The 20194-nt window shown below is 38.1% G+C and overlaps 1 protein-coding gene across 1 annotated transcript in view; it reads right to left on the minus strand.

Moving 5' to 3' along the window:
- Positions 1-495: 495 nt before the first annotated feature.
- The window catches only part of AGA (aspartylglucosaminidase), a 20653-nt gene continuing 954 nt past the window's right edge, over positions 496-20194 (minus strand). The window contains exons 2-11 of the mRNA XM_009272367.2: positions 20038-20189; positions 19187-19293; positions 18280-18433; positions 17524-17636; positions 10832-10944; positions 9685-9799; positions 7591-7666; positions 6670-6777; positions 4393-4526; positions 496-3553 (exon numbers count right to left, since the gene is read on the minus strand). Of these exons, the coding sequence (XP_009270642.1) occupies positions 3453-3553; positions 4393-4526; positions 6670-6777; positions 7591-7666; positions 9685-9799; positions 10832-10944; positions 17524-17636; positions 18280-18433; positions 19187-19293; positions 20038-20189 (1173 nt within the window). The 3' untranslated portion in view covers positions 496-3452. The remainder of the gene's footprint in view (positions 3554-4392; positions 4527-6669; positions 6778-7590; positions 7667-9684; positions 9800-10831; positions 10945-17523; positions 17637-18279; positions 18434-19186; positions 19294-20037; positions 20190-20194) is intronic.

A 20194-nucleotide genomic window follows, 5' to 3' on the forward strand; every position in this document is an offset into this window, starting at 1 on the left:
TGGAGGAATGAACAGACCCCCCAGTGAGACCATCTGTAGTTCAGCGCTTAACGTATAACATACTACTTGTATATCAGAGCTAAAGTAAATTGAAGTGTATCACTGATGTTTCCTTACACACACAGACTACAGATAATAGAACTGAAATCCTACACGTATTCTCTGTTTCAAAACAAGGATGAACAGAGCTGTTAATGAGTTACAACAGTCATGCAGTAACTAAACCCAAACAACAAATGCTAAAAGAAGAATTTCTAAGTTAAAAAGCAATCAGCGCCACTGTTGTTTTTACCCTGTGAAGAGATACTATATAAACTGGAGTGAATCTATTATTATTTGTAGATTCCATCTGAAAGACCAACCTTGAATTCTCTGAAAATCTGAATTATTCCTGATTGAGGCAGCTACAGTTGAAACAATGCATTTCAGTGGTAACCTACAAACAGTGAAATGACAGGGAAGTTTTCTTCAATAAGTGCATACAAAACATTGTCAGGGTTCATATAGATTGCGTTATTAAAGAACAATTCAGTGGCATGCAAAAACATGTCATAGTTGGCTTTATTAGTCAGACCATTGAGCTAAGATTCTTCTTCTGTCTACATTGGGTGAAGCGATAATTTGGTAAGAAGTTTTAGAAATAGAAAAAAGCGGGCTAGCTAGAAGCTAATGAACTTAAAACACAGTTGGACTTAAAAAAACCCCACAACTTTACAGACAGGATGCATTCAACTGTACCACTAACTTGCAAATACTCATATTCTGTGTAGGTTTTTTCTGTCTTTTGTAGTAAAAGTTCAAGAGTAAAAACTTAAAAATACAAAATTACTTGAAAACAGAAACAGTAACATTTTTTTTTTTGCAACCACAGCAGAAACCGTCATAGAGTTTTTGCTTACTTTTGGCAAGGCTTTGTACTTGTAAAAAGCTTTCTTAAAAAAACTCATGTGTCTGCTAAGCACTACTACTAACAACCTTTAAAGAAATTTTTTTAATACAAAATATTGAGCAAATTATTTTTTAAATTCAGAATTCTGTCCATAACATCAGAACGGCACATGTATAAATATTATACTTTAATATACCGTCAAATTAACAATATATTAAAAAAGATTACACAGATTACACAGACTAACCCTTTCATTTATGATAACTAATTCAGCATGACAAAGCAACCTACATTATTAAACCACACGTACATATGTCTCATGAAGACAAGTTCATGTATAGATGAGTTGACTATGCAGTAAGTTAGTGACTTCAGGTACACTGTTAAAGAGTACTCGTGATCTTTCAGCATGGGCACTCATAGCCTCTAGAGGCGTACGCTAGCCAGCACAGAGTGGCATAAGCATACTAGAAAGCAAGTCATAGATGTTCCCAACCTCTCTCAAAAATGAATCCTGGTGGATTCATCTGCAGCAGTTTGACACATTACCACCCAGCTGCCAGTACCAAACCTTATATGTTCACAATCCACAGTGCTATCTCCAAAGTAATAATCATTGGGATTCTATTAATCTATTTGCACTTCACTGCCTGAGTTATCTGAAGATACAGCAGCCATGGCAGAAGGGTTTTAGGTAGGACACGTAGAAAAGTTACCTTAAACCACTGCAGATATATTCAGTAAGAGCTTCTTTGACTAAAGCTTGTGCTACAAGATGCTCTAAAGATCCAGTGACAGAAGTGAATCACCAAATAAACTACTTTGTTGATGGAGTTCAACAGCAGGCCGTTAAAGATGGCTATTCTAGTTTGAGGGTTTTTTCCAACTTTCAAAGATACCAACTCAGAACATAAGGCGACAATCATTCTAAAGCACAGTACACAAGCATCTAAACAACCTTACTTATAAATGATACATTAAGGTGCGCTTTTATGACCCAATGATTTTATTCAAATAGACAAAGAATAATTAAAGTGTTTATGACAAGACATGCTCATTTTACTTGCTCCCTCCTTTTAACTTCTCCTAGCTCAAGTTTAGCAAAGATTCAATCAAATGATCAGCAAGCCACCAAGTTAAGAAAACAATCAAACGGATCTTCAAATACCTATGGAACAATCCTCAAGATGCTGAAGTTCTATTACGAATGAATCCTGGTATCGCTAGACACAGAAAGAGAAAGTGACAAACCCAGCTTCGTCAGCTGTAGGTAACTGTCATGCTCTACGTATGCAGCTGCTCCTTTGCAGGGGCAGATGAGCTACAGGAAAGGGCAAGCGCACAGCATATTAGTGACAAGGAAATCACTGTGATTAAGATTCGTAACTTCCACTACAAAAAAAGGTGGCAGGAAGATTTCCACCTGTCTTCACAGCCAGTTGGTCAACACAATACTCCCTGAAGGCTTGTACTACCAAGGATGTTTGGATGTCCTCTCTATTCAAATGTATTCTCTCAGCTGTTGTGAAACAAGTTAGAAAGGTAAACAAGGAGATGCTCCTTATATCTTAATTAAAGCTTTGAAATCTGCTCCACTACTTTTCAACCCCCTTTCCTTGCTTTTCAGCATTTGCATGCAATTTTCTTTTCAAGAGAAAAGAAAACCTGGACTAAATCTTAGAAAGACAACTAAATATTCTCAAAATAAGCCTCATGTATAGAGGCAGAGCCCTTCCTGCTCCCTGCCCTTTATTCCAGATTTCTGCCAAATATGTTTTTAAATGGCAAAGCGAAGGTCCAGTTCAATGTTTACTATTCATCACTTTTGGCTACTTAGTTCTTATGAAAACAGACAGACTGTAAGAGCCATTAGACACTTGGTTTCTTTGCACATGTATGACCACCTGCCCACTTTATGAGCTCCCCTTGAAAGTTTTTTTTTCCAGTGACCAAAGCTCTACTTTCCCCAAAAAGCAGGTGAAACTTGGTATTACTTGGAAGTAAATATACAACAGATAACTTTTTGTGGTATTTAGAACCACAGTTTGATTGTCAGGTTTGCTAAAAATTTAAAAATTAAGTTGGGATGTAAGGTAATGCCTACTAAATTCATGACTTAAGAGACCTCAGTGGTGAAGCACATCAATTTCAGCCATTTCACTTAGATGTAGATTTTTAAACATTTTAGATGAATTGCCTATGCTAACTGTTTAAGTGTCAACACTAACTATAATTTTGCAACTATGTTCACTTCCCTCAAACTACATAGAGTCAGCTTTTTAAACCTCGCTCTAGATTATAGTACCAGTCTACGCTCATTTAGAAATAAGTTACCAAGAAAATCACGTTAGGAAACTACAGATTAAGCTTAGTTGCACTACACAAAGCCATAATAAAGTAGAAGATATTAAAAACAGTGAAGTAGTAGCTGCACCATCAACATACCTTTGTACTTGTTCACGATTATGCAACAGTGAAAATAAACAACCATTTAAAAAAGTTACACCTGGGGAACCTTAGCACTCTCCTCCTCTAATTTTATATGTTACTAGGACGAAAGAAATTAAATGCAATCTACTACTTGCTCAGTTGGCTGACTTAGCAATGGGCTAGAAACCATGAAGTGAAACTGAGTGAATCCTGGAATTTTATTACATGCAGCACCTAGGAAAGAAAAAAAAAAAGTATAATTTGCCACATTTAGGATTAGTATCTTTGTCATTGTACTTTATAATCTAAAACCTCAGTTATTAATTCTACTACAATGGTTTAATTATTCTTTTACAATCTGTTTAACCCAAGACTTCTTGAAAGTATTTAATTTTTAAGTAAAACTACAGTGCTGTTGACTGCTGTAGTGCAATTAATGCCCTTATAATACAACTCAAAACAGTAACATAAGTTAGGAAAATCTCTCTCTCTCTCTTTCAATCCTGATTAACTTAGTGAGTTCCTCCAACACTAACCTCTTAAACACAGAACTATGGGAAATAAGAGATCAAAGAACAGCAATAAGCAATCTAACTAAATAAGATATCTTGATTAGCAAATTATATTTCCTACTGATCTAAGAGTTCACTAATGAGATGCCTGGCACAATGACTGATCTTGGATTGCTTTGAAGCTATGCTTAACATTCACATTCTCCCTGCCTTATGCCATATCTAGGGGAGGCATAAGCATTCTTTTTCAAAACCTTCAAATTAATCATACACAGTTCAGGAAAACACATGAAGGTTGTAAATATTTTTGATTTTTACCAAGACTTGCATAAATTTTGTGAAAGTCTAAGACATCAAAACGCAGAGGAAAAATTAAAATATCTCAAGTCCACACTAGGACAGAGTTGCCCTGCTAACCAGCATTTGATATTATGAATGGCCAGTACTGCTGCAGTGTTCAAAGAATAATTAAAGACTTCTGCTTTAAAATCCACCTTCGGTTTTGTACTTCTGTGACCTAGTTAGGGTCAACAAGCTTTGTCTGTTAAGCAAAATACATACCATAACTTCCAGTTGTATTGGCACATATAACAGCGCCAAAGAACTTTGGAGCATACTTCTGGATTCTGGAAATAACTTTCTGACAGGCTACTGTTGGGTCTGTTCCCATCCTCATATACTCCACAGCTTGATAACTAAAAAAAACCAACCCCACACCCAGACAGTTAGCCATACTCAGGTTATATATTCTAAAATACCATTGAGAGAGAGACCTTGATTTCTTTGAACAATGGAAACACATGATAAATAATCTTCAGCCAAACTTTATATTGACAATTATTTCTCAAGTCCTACCTGAAAAGTAATTAGAAACAGGACTAAAATGGACTGCAAGATGTCACCTGTGCCATCTATCATTCTAAGGCAGGACCAAGCCTGGGATAACTCTCTGATCATTTGCAGTAGAAGAGGCTAAGCAACAGATCAGTTAAAGAACTGCAAAGAAGCAGTTAAAAAGTTAGTGTGTTTTATTTTTCATTGCGTGATTAAGTTTGACGTTAAAAGTTATTAGTAGTTTTCAAAAAGGCCAATGTCAAGATAATTTTTTGAAGAAAATTGACCTCCAATATTACATTACTGATAAATTATTGATTTCAGTAAGCATTAAAAAAATCTTTCAGAAAAAACTTAAGTTTCTGAAAACCTCAAAATTGACACATTTTCTTTATTTCATGAATATGAAGGTACAATGTTTTGATCAAGACTTTGAGCCACTTTCAAATTTTTTGCAAGCCAATTTAAAAAAATTCTTACTCTAAATGAAGGAGTAATCAAAATGAACTTCCTTTGTATCTACAGTATCATTAGACAAATGACTATACGGGCATTGCTTGAGATGAATCAGTTGCATTTCCAAAATGTCCTCAGAGGCAAAAAAAATTACTTTTGTTGTCATTTTCTTTCAGAACCTGAAGATTAAAAGATAATGCCTAATATAACTTACAAGTGAACAACACTTGATTTTGTTTTGATGAAAGATGCATATACCAGGACCAACTCTTGCTACACGACGACTCATCTACAATAGCATTAACTATAGATGTTATCAAAGTACTGCAGAGGAGAACTTTCTTTGCATTTTGAGACTCCCTATTATCTTTGATTTATTCTAACAATCAAATCTAAAGATAACTATCTGAATATAAAGCTGTATTTCACTGGGGTCTCTTCAGTAATCAAAAACTCACTAAGATGTTACTATCTCAGAGGAAGCGGACAGAAAATATTAGCGATTTTGCCCTTTATTTGACACTTCTCCTTCACTTCTGGCAGGTCAATTCTATTCTTTGTTTTCATGTGGGAATATCTAAATAACATGGAATTAGGAAAGATCTGTATCTGCAAGGAACCTGTGATTAACCATCTAGTCTGAGTTGTTTTCTAAAACTTGTTGGTGCAACATAAAATGTTTTAAGCATTACAGCCAAATCCTTCAGGCTGCTAAACTGTAATGTAAGGTTTTATTGATTAACCTCATAGTGGAGCTCAACTCACTACTACTGTTGGTATCTGATACTTCAGGATAACTCATGAAGTTGTCAGTTGCCTTTTATTTCAAGACTGGCTTGGAACAGCTTGAAACTCATTGAGGACATTTGTAAATATGCAACAGCTAGTAGGCATTCATAACTGCCAGAGCTTCAGAAAAAGCACCTGAGCAATATGAAGGCCACTGCTATATATTCCTTCAAGCATCAGTGCCCATTATGCTCAGCACGGACTTCCATAACTCATTCCTGCAGAGACCGACCCACAAGAATGACTGTCAAGACTCAGTGATGAAAACAGGCATATTTTATGCAGGTTATGTAACCACGACAACAGCACTAAAACACCTCTTCCAGTTTCAAATTAGATGCAATTACATAGGATTGTTACAGTGAGACCTCCCCACCCTCCTGAATAATCTGACACTCACCCCTCATCCTTTCTACAACTTATAACACTTATTTCCCACACAACAAAACACTTTGAAGGAGAAAACTAATCAGTTCTGTTAAAAAGCATGCAGGTTGGGAATATACTCATTACCTGCCACCTGTTTGCTCACAGCTTGGCAGTATTAAGGGATCCCTCATCAAGATATTTAAGAAGTCACTTCTTTTAAGACAGATCATAAGGATGACTTGATTCTGCTACTGTTCTTTCCCCTTCCATTCCTTCCGTTACTCCCACTTCAGCAGCCAGTAAGTCAGACTGTCTTTTTAATCAATTACTTCATTTGCCGAGTTCACATTTTGCTAGAGAAAGCTAGCAAAGTCTGCCCTAAGGACTAACCTGGGTAAGAAGCGCATCATGACATCACCATCCCCAGTAGCTGCAGCTCCTCCGGCTGTACTGTCTGCATAGGATCCCGCTCCAGCTATCGGAGAATCTCCTACACGGCTGCAGTGAACAATGGAAAAAACCCAAAAACTGGAAACTATAGAAAACCATAATTTACTAATTCCAGTGGGATTGCATTAATGTAATAGCTCTTGGCGTGATATTGGCAAGTTCTTATGACTTGGGCACACTTTGTCAACCTTACTGCCTCCAGCTGGGTCAGCGTTAAACCCACAGCAGAACAGGTAAAGAGGTCACTCCACTGCAGTCAGAAGTCTTGTCTTAAAACTACTGATAAAAGTGATCTGTCATAACCTGACTGACCTGAGGCTTAATCCACCTCCAATGCACAACTGTTTGTTATTATACTGACTATAGTTAGGGCAGTAAGGTTTAGCCAGTGGGCAACAGTAAATAGCTGGGGACATTAATATGTTCAATAACTTGTTGCTAAATCCAGAAGTTGTCTGACTTGGTTGACAGACAAGATTTCTAACTGGGTAGAAAAAAATCTCAAAGACAAAATACAGGCCTGGGGCTCTGATTCTATGTACGCTTCTTTGGAGACTGTGCACCTCTCTGAAATACTTATTTGTCTCTGGTGCCTTGCCTTACAAATTGCCTCACAACTGTACCAGTTGTTTGTGTCTCTGTATGGTGAATTAAGCAAGCTGAAAAACAAGCATTCCCTCAAACAAACACAAATCATCTTGTAACTGAATCAGTTTCTCAGGATTAGGATTTATGGCAGTGCCCAGAAATAAAGAAGGCCATTTTGTGATCATCACAGCCTAAAACATATAACCTTTAGATAAGCTTAACATAGGAAATGAGGTGGGAAAAAAGCTTTTTTGTAAAACCAGAGATACTAACCCTGGAATTTTGTGGACTGCACCATTAGTGGATGTTCCAGAAGCAACGGTTCCGCTCCCACCGGCTACAACCATACCTAAAATTTTCAACAGGGATGAAACATATTCAGAAACACTCCTAACAAATTTGTTAAATAGGCACCATAGTTATCAGACAGAACCACAATACCCAGACTATTCAAATTACTGATATCCTGAAATACAGAAAAGTCGTACTCTTAAAGAAAACAAGTTCTTTTTAAAACACATTTGGAAACTTTTTGGATGTATTACAAGAGCTCAAAAAGGAATCTAAAACAGTGAGTGCCACACTGTTCAGAGCTGTACGTTACTGCTGCACAAGCAGCCACTGTCTCCTGATACCCACCTATGTTAACCAGTAGAGAACAAGTACCTGATGTCACCACATCCTGCACCAGTACCATCAGAACAAAGTTTGGAAATTATAAATGGTGCTTGAGGGAGATTAAAAGAGTCAGAAGGATGAGCTTAAATTTGGCAGGTGAAATACTGCCTACCAAAGTAACGAGAATTACATGACAGGAAATCAAATGTGTGGATGAGCCTACCCCTTGCTAATTTTGTGCTGATAAGGAAGCCACTGCCTCATATTAGACAAGCTTAGATTGCCACTTGGAACAGGATTTGGGATCAGCTGCTTCTCCATAGAGCAAGACTGCACCTCTTTAAGAGAGGGCAGAAATTGCTGCTGGCATCAAACTCCAGTACAAGTGAGAGCCAAGAAGCAGAATTCAAAGAGCTGAATTCTGGTTCTCTGACCTCACTGAGCAATACCTCCTTCTCATAAACAAGTTTCCTGACCAGTAGAAGCTAAAAGCATAGAGGCACGGACTCTGTGGCCACCATTAGCCTCTGCAAAAAGACTGAAAGGGCATCAGTTCCTACCAACTTCCTAAATGCTTTCTGAATGAAGACTCTTTGCAAAATGTGTTAGTCAAGGAGACATTTCATATATAAAACAACGGGGTGGAAGAACTTGAAGTACAAATATAAGCACCATCATTTACTACAAAACAGCTTAGGACTACTTAACGATACATCAATTCCTGAATTGTATTTAGCAGATTCCCCTCTCATCCTGACACTCCACAATTTCTGAGTTTTCTAGCACATACTGAAGACTGTATATCCCAGTAAAGAAAGCTACCTATCAACTTAAGAATTTGGTAGGTTGCCTGACTTCTGTAGAACATTAATTGGTTATTAGTAGGGTGGACTGGAAGCAAAGAAGATTCACACCTGAAGCAACCTGTTAATTCTTGGTATTGCAAATACTGTCAGGCAAAAAGTTGTGAATCGCTAAACTGAGAAAAATCCAGACTAAACCAAAAAGTGCAAGTTTCAAGACTACAAAGTATAAAGCTTTGAAAGACATGAATCTGTAACTGTTCCAGTCCTTCGTCTGATCTGCTCATTAATCAGCTTATAGGCTTAGCAATTAACAGTCCTCAATCAGTAAACTCTTAGAAGTTTTTGGGACTACTACTGCTAACCTGTTTTAAGCATAGTAGTTTCTGTAGAAATTTTTTGATTTAGTCAAAAGCCAGAATAGAACAAAAATGAAAGCAACTTTTATTTTATAAGTTTAAGGACTGTTCGACAAAAGCAATGCTTTTGGTTGGCAACAGGACTAACTGTTTACTCATTTCCTCCACCACCACAAGGCCTTTTAAGTTGGTCTGACAGCTACGGGGGAGACTTGACCTAAGTTAACCATAATCAAGATAAAAATAATTATTTTTAATCTTGATCAGTTTTCTAAACATCCATAGCTGCCCAAGCAATTACGCCAAGGTATCTGAGGGAAAAGCAGTAGGGCAATGAACAAATAGCTAAGGGCACAAAATGAAGCAAGTGGCTGTGCAGCCAGTGAACTGGAAAAAAAAAACAAAACCCGAAACCAAATCCTACTTTCAGGCACTCCATCCTAACACATAAGTAACAGAATCTTGAAACCACTATAAACAGGAAATAATGCCTATATGAAATACTTTTCTTTAAACTCAGCATAAATTTAATCTGTAGGGGAATGAGAAAAAAAAAAATTAGCATCAGAGTTACCAAAAGTTGTTACCAATAGTATCATGATTATGAACACTTCTTTGTGAGATGGTCTGTTCTTCTTTGTAAGTTACTTTTTCAGGCCGTTTGTATGGTCCACAGGATTTTGAAGAGTCTGGTACCACATTCTGTAATTATGCGTGATTTGCATGAATAATATATTATGCTTCATTACAGATAAATTTAAAAATACTACAATCAATACCTATAATCTACTACACAGGTATCAGATGCCCAATACTTAATTATACAGCTGTTCTGAAATCCCGCAAGTTGTTTCGCTTAAAGAATAAAGACTGACTTCTGGTATTATATGGTAAAAAGTTTTCCCTACTAGAAAGTTATGTTGTTCAAATTAAAGATTCTCCTTTGCTCAACTGATTGGTTAAAAAAAAGAAAAGCTCATTCTTCAGCAAAATGAAGAAAATTTTCAAGCTGAAAAACCAACCAGATGAACTGAGCTTGTTTTACTAATGTCAAGATATTATTGTCAAGTCAGTATCACAGTCAAGATACTTTCCCAACTGAAAAACAGAATATGTATTGAATTAAAATGGTTTAGCAATGCAGCATTTCATATCCAAGAAACAATGAAAACCATGTACAAACATGTAGAAATCTGCAACACCAATCCCAAAACAGAATAAACCAACCCAAACAAACTAACCTCACCACAATAGGCAAGTTTAACAGACAGCTGCACTAATCTGATGTGTTCACAGGTCTGCATAAAGCCTCTCTAACTATTTAAGGACCTTAACTGCTACTGTAAGATTTTCTTTCAGAAATTTATACATGCATCAGAAAATACACACACTGCTTTGTTTAGTTTGAGAAGTCCTGTCCAAATTTAGAGCTAAAAAAGAATAATTCCCACACCAAAATGCTACTGCAGCAAGGTCAAAACCAGCAGGAGAATAATTCCCACACCAAAACGCTACTGCAGCAAGGTCAAAACCAGCAGGATCTAAGAAATAAGAGCTAGACACATACTCTTCCCAAGTCTACCAAATACTTGGTAATTCCAAGTTTGTTCTGTTTAAGCAAAACTTTTTTTCTTCACATGTAAAGCACAACTTCAATATAAGCTGAAAGGAAGAGGCAATGCTACATTACTGACTTTCTAAACCCCCCCCTTCACCACCACCACTGCACTGTACCTTCCAGTAGTTTGGCTGACAGCTTTGATTAAGCCACTTTGAATACACCGAAAGAGATTTTTGGGTAGTTAAATCTTCATATGGAAACCCCATTCTTACAGCAAACAGGGAGGCTTGAAAAGCAACAACAAAACAAAAACCATTAATTTATTCACATTTTTATGTATTTTATGATAATGCAGTCATGTAATGTTATCTAGAAATCAAGAAATTCTACATTCTCTATGGAGATGAGGAATATGTCTACAGGGAGCAGTATCAGCCATTATAGTGATGTACAACTGCAGCAACAAACTCTCCCTTTACTGGCAAAATCAAATTTCCTCAATTCACTATAACTATGTTAACACATGTAAGTCTTACCATTGAAAGAGAAACAAATTCAACTCTGTTCATCAACTGGACACAAATAACCTGGAGCAAGAGTGGTCTGGGCTGCATGTGTCACAAAAATATTTAAATAAATTATACAAATAATAGTATAATTTCCTTAAAAAGCTGGTCTTTTATGAAACGTAAGTAACATAGCAGCACATTTGCCACTAAAACACTATTTGCAGAAATCAATCCACCAGCTTACATCATATTATACTTCTTCCTTGCAGCTTTAAAAACGACTGCTTCCTCGTTTTGAAAATTAATATAGTATGTGCCAAGGGAGCAAACGAAATACCAACACAAGCAATGAAAGAATGCTGCACTTCTAAGAATGGCTTTTATAGTTAGAGAAAGGGAAAAGAAAAAAGATCAACTGTTCTTTCATCTTTTAGTTGTAGATACCTTTGATATTACCTAGTAACAGATACTGTTGCTAGATTCAGATGTTTGAACAATTTATATTACCAATCCTTGATGATAATGTCACTGTAATACACAGCTTCTCTAGTCCAAGAATTAAGAAAAGCCTTCAATTATTTCTGGACAGCTTTTCAGTGTTTTTCTTAAAAACTGACACAATTAAAGTCTCTTTGCACTCAGAGCAAAAGAAAACTGACAGCTTCAATTAAACAGATATTTATTCTCCCATTTCTAGAACAAACAGGCAGGTTTTTTTGTCTGTTTTTTTTGTTTAGGGGTTTTTTTTGTTGGTTTTTTTTTTTTTTTAAGGTAAAATTGTGCTTGTGCATGTTTTTCAGTCATTCTTTCATGACTTTTGAAGCCTTGTTTCTATTCCAGGAAGCAGAGTTGGTCATTTTTAGCCTCTGAACTTTTTACTTGGATTATTGGTCTAAGTATTGCTAGGACAAAAAGGGAAAAGGTCAGGCACACTGTGATTATGAAACTTTCCTATCTATTGGAGACAAAGATGACAATTTCTTGGCAGATGACAATCAAAATTATTCTTTTTTTCCTCACTTGTAATCATTCTGCACTAAATGTCCCTCACCAGACTCAGTTCTACATTGGTATACATGGCCTTTACTGCCAGTTTTCTGTGACCTTTCCTAAAGAAATTCGGCCATGAATGGAGAAAGCAGCTCTTTTAACACTGCAAGAACTGATCAGTGTAGTTATCTGTATCTGTTCAACAAAGCTACACCAACTCATTTTTATGTACACCACTGTCATTATAAACCTCATCTGTAAAAACGTAACAGGTTTCGTTACATTCTGGCTTACATCTACAACAGCAAGAGTAAAAGACGACATCAGGTTTGACTTGCATGAGTGTGTTTATTCAAGATAGATTTTATCACCACCACACTGTCATCCTCTTCACCGAGTATGGCTCAAGCTTTCATCATAGCTTGCAATTAGCTAAAAACTGTTCACATGTAACTCACAGGATCAGTTTCCTCATGCAATATGATACAGTGATTTCTTCACTTTCCTAATTCACTAATATGAATTATTCTCAAAGCCTCTTTTTGCATTTTTTTGGGGGGCAAAATAATGCAATTTATTAAAATTTTCATTTACTGGGTGAAAATGATGCAACAATATGACTTCCAGACTTTAATGGTTATCAAATTTGAATGATTTTGTTCACTGGATAATTATTTTGGAGTTCACAGCCTCTGACTCAACTTTTCATTTCCAGAACTAGAACCTGCTGACTCACACTATCAGACATTTTTATTTACTAGTTTTGTTTGGGTTTTTCCACACACACACACTGAAAATACTGAAAAGGAAGTAATTTCAAAAAGAGATAAAAGCACAGGTACAGACATTCTTGAAAGTTAAAAGACTAGCAATCCTTTTAGTTTTATCAATAATCAGACGCATGGCTATTTTAAACAACACGTGCTGCAGGGACAGCACAGCAGGGCATAAGCAATCCAGGAGGTTTCTGGAAAGCATCGATGACAACTTCCCGACACAAGTGACAGAAGTGCCAATGAGCAGAGCTGCTCTGCTGGACCTCATACTCTCACACAAGGAAGGGCTTGCTGGGGATGTGAAGGTCGAAGGCAGCTTTTGCAGCACCGACCATGATATGGTGGGATTCAGGATCCTGAGAGGAAGAAGCAGGGCAAAAAGCAAGATCACAAGCCTGGACTTCAGGAGAACAGAATTTGGCCTCTGCAGGGATCTGCTTGAAAGAGTCCCATTGGACATGGCCCTGGAGGGAAGAGAGGGTCAAGAAAGCTGGTTGATACTCAAGGATTACCTCCTCCAAGATCAACAGCAGTCTATCCCAACATGCAGGAAGCCAGGCAGAAATGTCAGGAGGCTTGCATGGATGAACAAGGAGTTCCTGGTAAACTCAAAGATAAAATAGGAGTATACAGAAGGTGGCAGCAGGGACAGGTAATCTGGGAGGAATATAGAGACACTGAGCATGCAGATAAGAGGTTAGGAAAGCCAAAGCCCACCTGAAGTTGAATCTGGCAAGGGATGTCAAAGGCAATGAGAAGGGCTTCTGTAAGTACCTAAATAGCAAAAGGAAGACGAGGGAAAACACGGGCACGCTGTGGACTGGGGCAGGGGCCCTGGTGACACAGGGCATGGAAAAGGCTGATGTACTGAGTGCGCTATTCACCTCAGCCTTTGCTAGTAAGACCGGCCTTCAGAAATCCAAGGCCCTGGAGATCAGGGGGAAAGTCTGGAGCAAGGAAGACTTACCCTTGGTTGAAAAGGATCAGGTTAGGGATCATACTTTAGCAACCTGCACATACTCAAATCCATGGGCTGTGATGGGATGTAACCATGAGTGCTGAGAGACCTAGCTGATGTCATTGCAAGACCACTCTCATTTATCTTCAAACTATCACAGTGACTGGGACAGGTGCTCGAAGACTGGAGAAAAGCAGCTGCCACTCCTGTCTTCAAAAAGGGCAAGAAGTAGGACCCAGGGAACTACAGGCCAGCTAGCCTCACCTTGATCACTGAGAAGGTGATGGAACAACTAATCCTGGAAACCATTTCTGAGCACATGAATGACAAGGTGATTAGGAGTAGTCAGCATGGCTTCACAAAAGGAAGTCATGCTTGATCAGCCTGCTAACCATCTATGACAAAACAACAGGCTTGGTAGATGAGGGGAAGAGCAGTGGTATTGTCTACCTTGACTTCCATAAGGCTTTTGACATTGTCTCCCATAAGATCCTCATAGAGAAGTTGATGAATTATTGGCTGGATGAGCAGTGACATGGACTGAAAACTGGCTGAAGGGCTTAGCTCAGAGGGTTGTGATCAGTGGTATGAAGTCTTGTTGGAGCCAGTAACTACCAGTGTACCACTGGGGTCAAAATGGGGTCCAATTCTGTTCAGTATCTTCATTAATGATCTGGATGATGGGGCAGAGTGTATGTACCCTCAGCAAATTTTGCAGATGATACAAAACTGGAAGGAGTGGCTGAAGCACCAGGGGATTATGCTGGCATCCAGAGTGATCTCAACAGGTTGGAGAAATGGACTGACAGGAACCTCATGCAGTTCAACAAAGAGAAGTGCAAAGTCATGCACCTGGGGAGAAACAACCCCATGCACCAGTACATGCCAGGTGGTAAAGCAGCATGGCAGGAGAAGACCTGGTTCTGAGGGGCAGCAAGCTGAACGTCAGCCAGCAATGTGCCCTTGCAGCAAAGGCAGATAATAGTGCAGGCTGGGATCCAGCATTAGAAGTGTTGCCAGCAGGTTGAGGGAGGTGATCCTTCCTCTCTACTCAGCACTGGGGAAGCCATACCTGGAGTACTGTGTCCAGTTCCGGGCTCCCCTGTACGAGAGACATGGACATACTGGAGAGAGTCCAGCAAAGGGCCACAAAGATGATGAAGGGACTTGAGCATCTCTCCTATGAGGAAAGGCTGAGAGAGCTGGGACTGTTCAGCCTGGAGAAGAAAAGGCTCAGGGGGGGATCTCATCAATGTATAAAAATATCTGAAGGGAGGGTGTAAAGAAGATCAAGCGAGGCCCTTTTTGGTGGTGCCTAGTGACAGGACAAGAGGCAATGGGCACAAACTGAAACACAGGAGGTTTCCTCCGAACAGTGGGAAACAATTCTACACTATGAGAGTGACCGAGTTGCCCAGAGGTTGTGGAGTCTCCTTCCTTGGAGATATTCAAAAGCCATCTGAACATGGTCCTGGGCAACCAGCTCTAGGTGGCCCTACTTGAGCAGGTAGGTTGAACCAGAAGACCTCAAGTCCCTCCCAACCTCAACCATTCTGTAATTCTGTAATACATCCTCTTCCTTAAGCTCTCTATGTATCAAAGGTTTTTAAAATACCTAAACTTCAATTTTTTGAGTCAAAGTAAAAAGAACTGTGAAGACTATTCAGGTGTTATGGCACTCTAACAGATTCCATCAGTGTTTTTAACACTGAAAACAAAAATTTCATGTTACTTTCATTAAAACTTTACTGCCAGGAACAACGTACTGCTCACACATTTAAAAATGATCAACTAAACAAAATTAATGCATGCCACAGCTTGCCTCCTCCTCTCTAGTGTCAACCACTCACAGAAATGAAATTTTAGGAGACAGGCAGACTTTTCTGGATTGTATCACTAAATATATTCAAATAAAAGTGCAGTTTAGTTATTGGGGAAGAACAGAAGGAATAACCTCAGCAATTTTGCATCTCGAATAAAAAAGCCTGCAGAGATTATATAAATTTATATGAAAAGGTTTTACTATTCTAGCTAGCTTTTCTGGTGAAAATGTAAATATTTTTATTTAGAAAATAAACTGTTGTTTCTCTCACACGCTGATTTGAATGTTCAAATGTATTCTTCTGAAGCTGTAGCTCTATTTTCTCTTTATCAATCTTCACCTAGTAAAGACAAGAATAGTTTCCTTTATCCAAGTTCGTATTTCCACAGAAAATACATTCCTTCACAAGAAATATTATTCTTTCTCAATTTCTCCACTGCTTTGATTCATTCACTAACGTTTATCACCATCTCCAATTTTTACTCAGATATATCTTCAGCTTTCCTGTCTTTCTTTTGCTACTACTGCTAGACAGTTTCTTCTGAGGAAGTTCTCACTGACAGCAAGGACTCAGCATAACAGCTTGTCCGCATGACTCCATTATGCAAAGAGCTACCTTCTTGGGCTAGAAAATGTATTTTAAATCAGCACTTTAATTTTTCCGTTTCTTCATCTTCCTTATCTTTTCTACTCATTCTACCAATCAAAAGTTAAAAATATTTTGATAATTACCAATGATGGGGAAAGGAGTATTATAAGCATTTCTTCCTCCTCTATTTAACACCTGACCAATTTCTTTTTCAGCATCACCTGTGAAATATCTCTTACCAAAGCCACTTGTAACCTAATCATGGCCAACTGCTCAAATTAAATACAATCTGCAAATCTCTCTCTCTTTTCAGACCTTCTATCAAACACTGTCCTCACCTTCCTCTATTGCCCTATTTTACTCCATCAAAAAAATCCTGCTGTTGCACTTATTTCTCTATCATTCTGTACACATTAATTCCTTCAAGAATCTTTTACTTTTTCTTATCAATTTCAAAGCACTTGACTCACCCTTAATGCTCAGATGTCTATTTCCACATTTCTTTCTGAGCAGGCACATACATTTTAAAAGTCCTTAACTGTGAGCCAAGTAACCTTCCACTCACTACTCATATACCTCCCTGGAACGTACATCTTTTTTGAAAACAGTATTATTCTAACAGCAGCAGCTCATATTTTAAAAGCTTAACTATTCCTCCAGTTTGCTATCACTCTTTTGTTGTGCCTAGGAGTACAGCCCCAATGTATTTTTTTTACATTCAAGTTCTCACTAATATTTTTTAAACTATGAAATACAGTAATCGTGCTCAATGTATACTAAAATAGTAAAATGTAACTGTAGTGTCTATTAATTATCATTCCTTAGAAGAAGTTACTCCATGGTTTTAAGTGAAATGTTTACATCTAACAGCTTCTATAGTGTCTTGTATCAAATCATCTTTGATACCTTTGATATCAGTGATATTAGCAAAGCCTTGGGATTACAAGTTAATATTTGCAGTTAAATTGGTGGAAAGACCATAAAATTGTATTTTTCTTTTCATGTCTTTTCATGTTCCATTTTCTTTTAGTCCTTTTCATGGACTAAAACCTAATTCATACACATGTAGTAAGAGAGTAAACACTTCTGAATTATTTGACTAGATTCATTTGATTGTCAGGGAATCCTTCCACCTATATTACCAAGATTAATATATGGCAATTTTAACAGAAGTGTTTTAAGAAGAGGGTATGACTTGGAAACAGTTAAAGAAATAATTACCTGACTCTCCCACTAATAATGTATGCTTAGTGTATTCAATGACCTTTCGCGCTACACCAATTGCATTTTTTACATGTCTGAGATCCGCAACTGCGCCAACTTCCATAGTGTTGCTGGAAACAAGAAATATTTAAAACTTATTAAAAATACAAGAATAATTGTACATTTTTTATTAGACAAATAAAAAGAGAACAAAGTCTGTTCTCATCTAAATTAGAAAACTTGCTCCTTTAACATATTGCTTTAATTGTTCTATGGCATAGACAGATGGCATCACACTAGTAGGGAAAAGTTCATACATACATCGTTTCCTTTCACAGGCATGGGGATGTTGCTCAAGTAACAGCAACTCCATCCACGGTAATATTTTCAGTAGAGTAACCATTTTGTTACATAAACTCATAACATGAACCATACACTTGCCATTACTTTTTAATCAGGACAGTTTTAAATGGTAAATAAAGTATAGAAGACAATTGCTCCAGAAGTGAAATATTCATGGAATGAACATAAAGGGAAAGCTTACAATGCTACACACCATCTGCTTTGCAACTGCTATATCTAGAGCTGGATTACTGCACTACATGTAAAGACTCAATAACAAACATGCTTAGCTGCTTCTTCTTCCACCAATTAGGTAAGTATTTTCCCTAGTTCCACAAGTTAACATATAACAGCCAGCCCTAAACCAACAACTTACATTAAAGTGTGCTAAAAATTACAGGGATCGTTCTTTTCTCCATGTAGTTTTCTTACCCATCCATAATCATTGCGTCCAGTGTTGTTTCTCCACTTTCATCTGGGCTTCCTCCATATCCCACACTCCCATCACATTGGTCAATCTCACACTGACCACAGCCTCTCTCAACCGCATCCAGTTCAGAACCTCCCAACTGTAATACTCTCCAAGCTGTAATCAACACAAATAATTAAGTGTCACCAGTGAAAACAGTCTCCACTACTGCTTTAAAGAATGTTTTAAAGATGGACATGATGAAGATGCACTATGTAAGTGGATAAACAAAGAGTAAACAGTAACTTACAGGTGAAATAAAGTCAAAATATATATTCAAAAGAATGTAAAGCATTACTTTTCTAAATACTGTTTTTCTTGCATATCTGATTCATGTTTCTGACTGAGAAATGAAGCTTTTTTTCTGACTGGGAAGGTGTTATCTATTAACAATCATTACAACTTCTATATATTAAATAACCTCCTCTGCCCAGAACCAACCATTACTTTATCACTGTTTATTTAAAGCCTTTTGGGGGAAGGGAGAGGGGGCAAGTAAAACTTTTATCTAAAAAAAAAAAAAGTTATAACAAGCAGCCCTCAAAAGCTTCATATAAGAATATTAGGTGTCCAGCTGCAGAATAAAAAGATCTAAACCATACAGTGATCTAAAAGATCTAAACCTACATCAGTAACTACATAAGAACAAAAAGAAAGTGGAAACGATATACAAGATATTACAGTCTCCACATTCTCCTGTTCAACCCTTAGTCTTTTATTCTATAGGATCTACCTCCTGGTGCAGTTTTGTAAGACACTACAGACGTGCCAAATGACATGACCTGAATAAACTGGGCCTGAAGGCTTTGCACATATGACATTTCACAAGGTTGGACCTCAGGCAAGATTTTCCAAGATGCCTGAACTTGCTGCCATTGACAGCTGCAATCCTGCTTCTTCCTCCTTGTGCTGGCTCTGGTGCTCCATCATCTGCCAGACCCAGTGCAGGGGAGGCAGCAGAAGCATACAGCCCAGATCTTTTTGGCAGAAGTAAACCATTACACTGTCTCAACCATCTCAAGAAGCCTCATCTTCACAAATGCTACACGCAACAGCATGAAACTGCTTGCACCAAGGAAAAAGTAAGACTTAATACCTAGCATCCAACTCCACATGTATTCGTCTTTATTATAAACTTCAGTGTGAGGAGTACTGTTCCAATTCCTATTACCTTTACTACTGTGAGTAGCCTCAACACAAGCTTTCAAAAAGCTGCAAAGCAAGGGCCTTGCAGTTTTCACGACTGTATTTCACTTCTGACCTATATAAGGCTTTATAGGTAACCCATTTCACTAGCAAGGCTTCCCTACTAAGGAGTTATTTACAACCCAACTACGCTAAAATAGCCTATGAGTCTTTTAAAAATCAGTATCCACAACTAACTTATGTTGCCGTAGGAAAACCTGCTTTGACTGTCAATAGCACATCACAAAACAACACAGAGCTCCAAAAATATAATATTCAGAACTATCTAAATCTTTGGGGACAAGAATGAATCTCAGAAGAGCACCATTAAAAACAAGTCACCATTGCAAACAGCCACAAGAGTGTGAAGCACGTTATTAGCAAAAGAATGTTTTTAATCTAGCTTTTCCACAGCTCACAAACCCCCCCCCCCTTTTTTTTAAAACGCATTTTTCCCAACCTTGAAAGTTAAACCATTTGCTTGCGGCTTCTCAGGCAACACCAGAGCTCAGCGACAGAGCACCATCGGTGCAAACGCAAGCGCAGGGGCTCGGCCCCTTCCCACACGATGGTAACCCGGCACCCCGACGCCCGGCCCGGGGCCGAGCTCCCCTGAGACCCGGCGCAGGCCCTTTCCAAGAACGCAGAGGCACTTCACGCCGTCCCCCTGCCGGTACCGGGGCCCGCTCTGCC

Source organism: Aptenodytes forsteri, unplaced genomic scaffold (genome assembly GCF_000699145.1).
Source record: "Aptenodytes forsteri isolate BGI_AS27 unplaced genomic scaffold, ASM69914v1 Scaffold13, whole genome shotgun sequence".
Lineage (NCBI taxonomy): Eukaryota > Metazoa > Chordata > Aves > Sphenisciformes > Spheniscidae > Aptenodytes > Aptenodytes forsteri.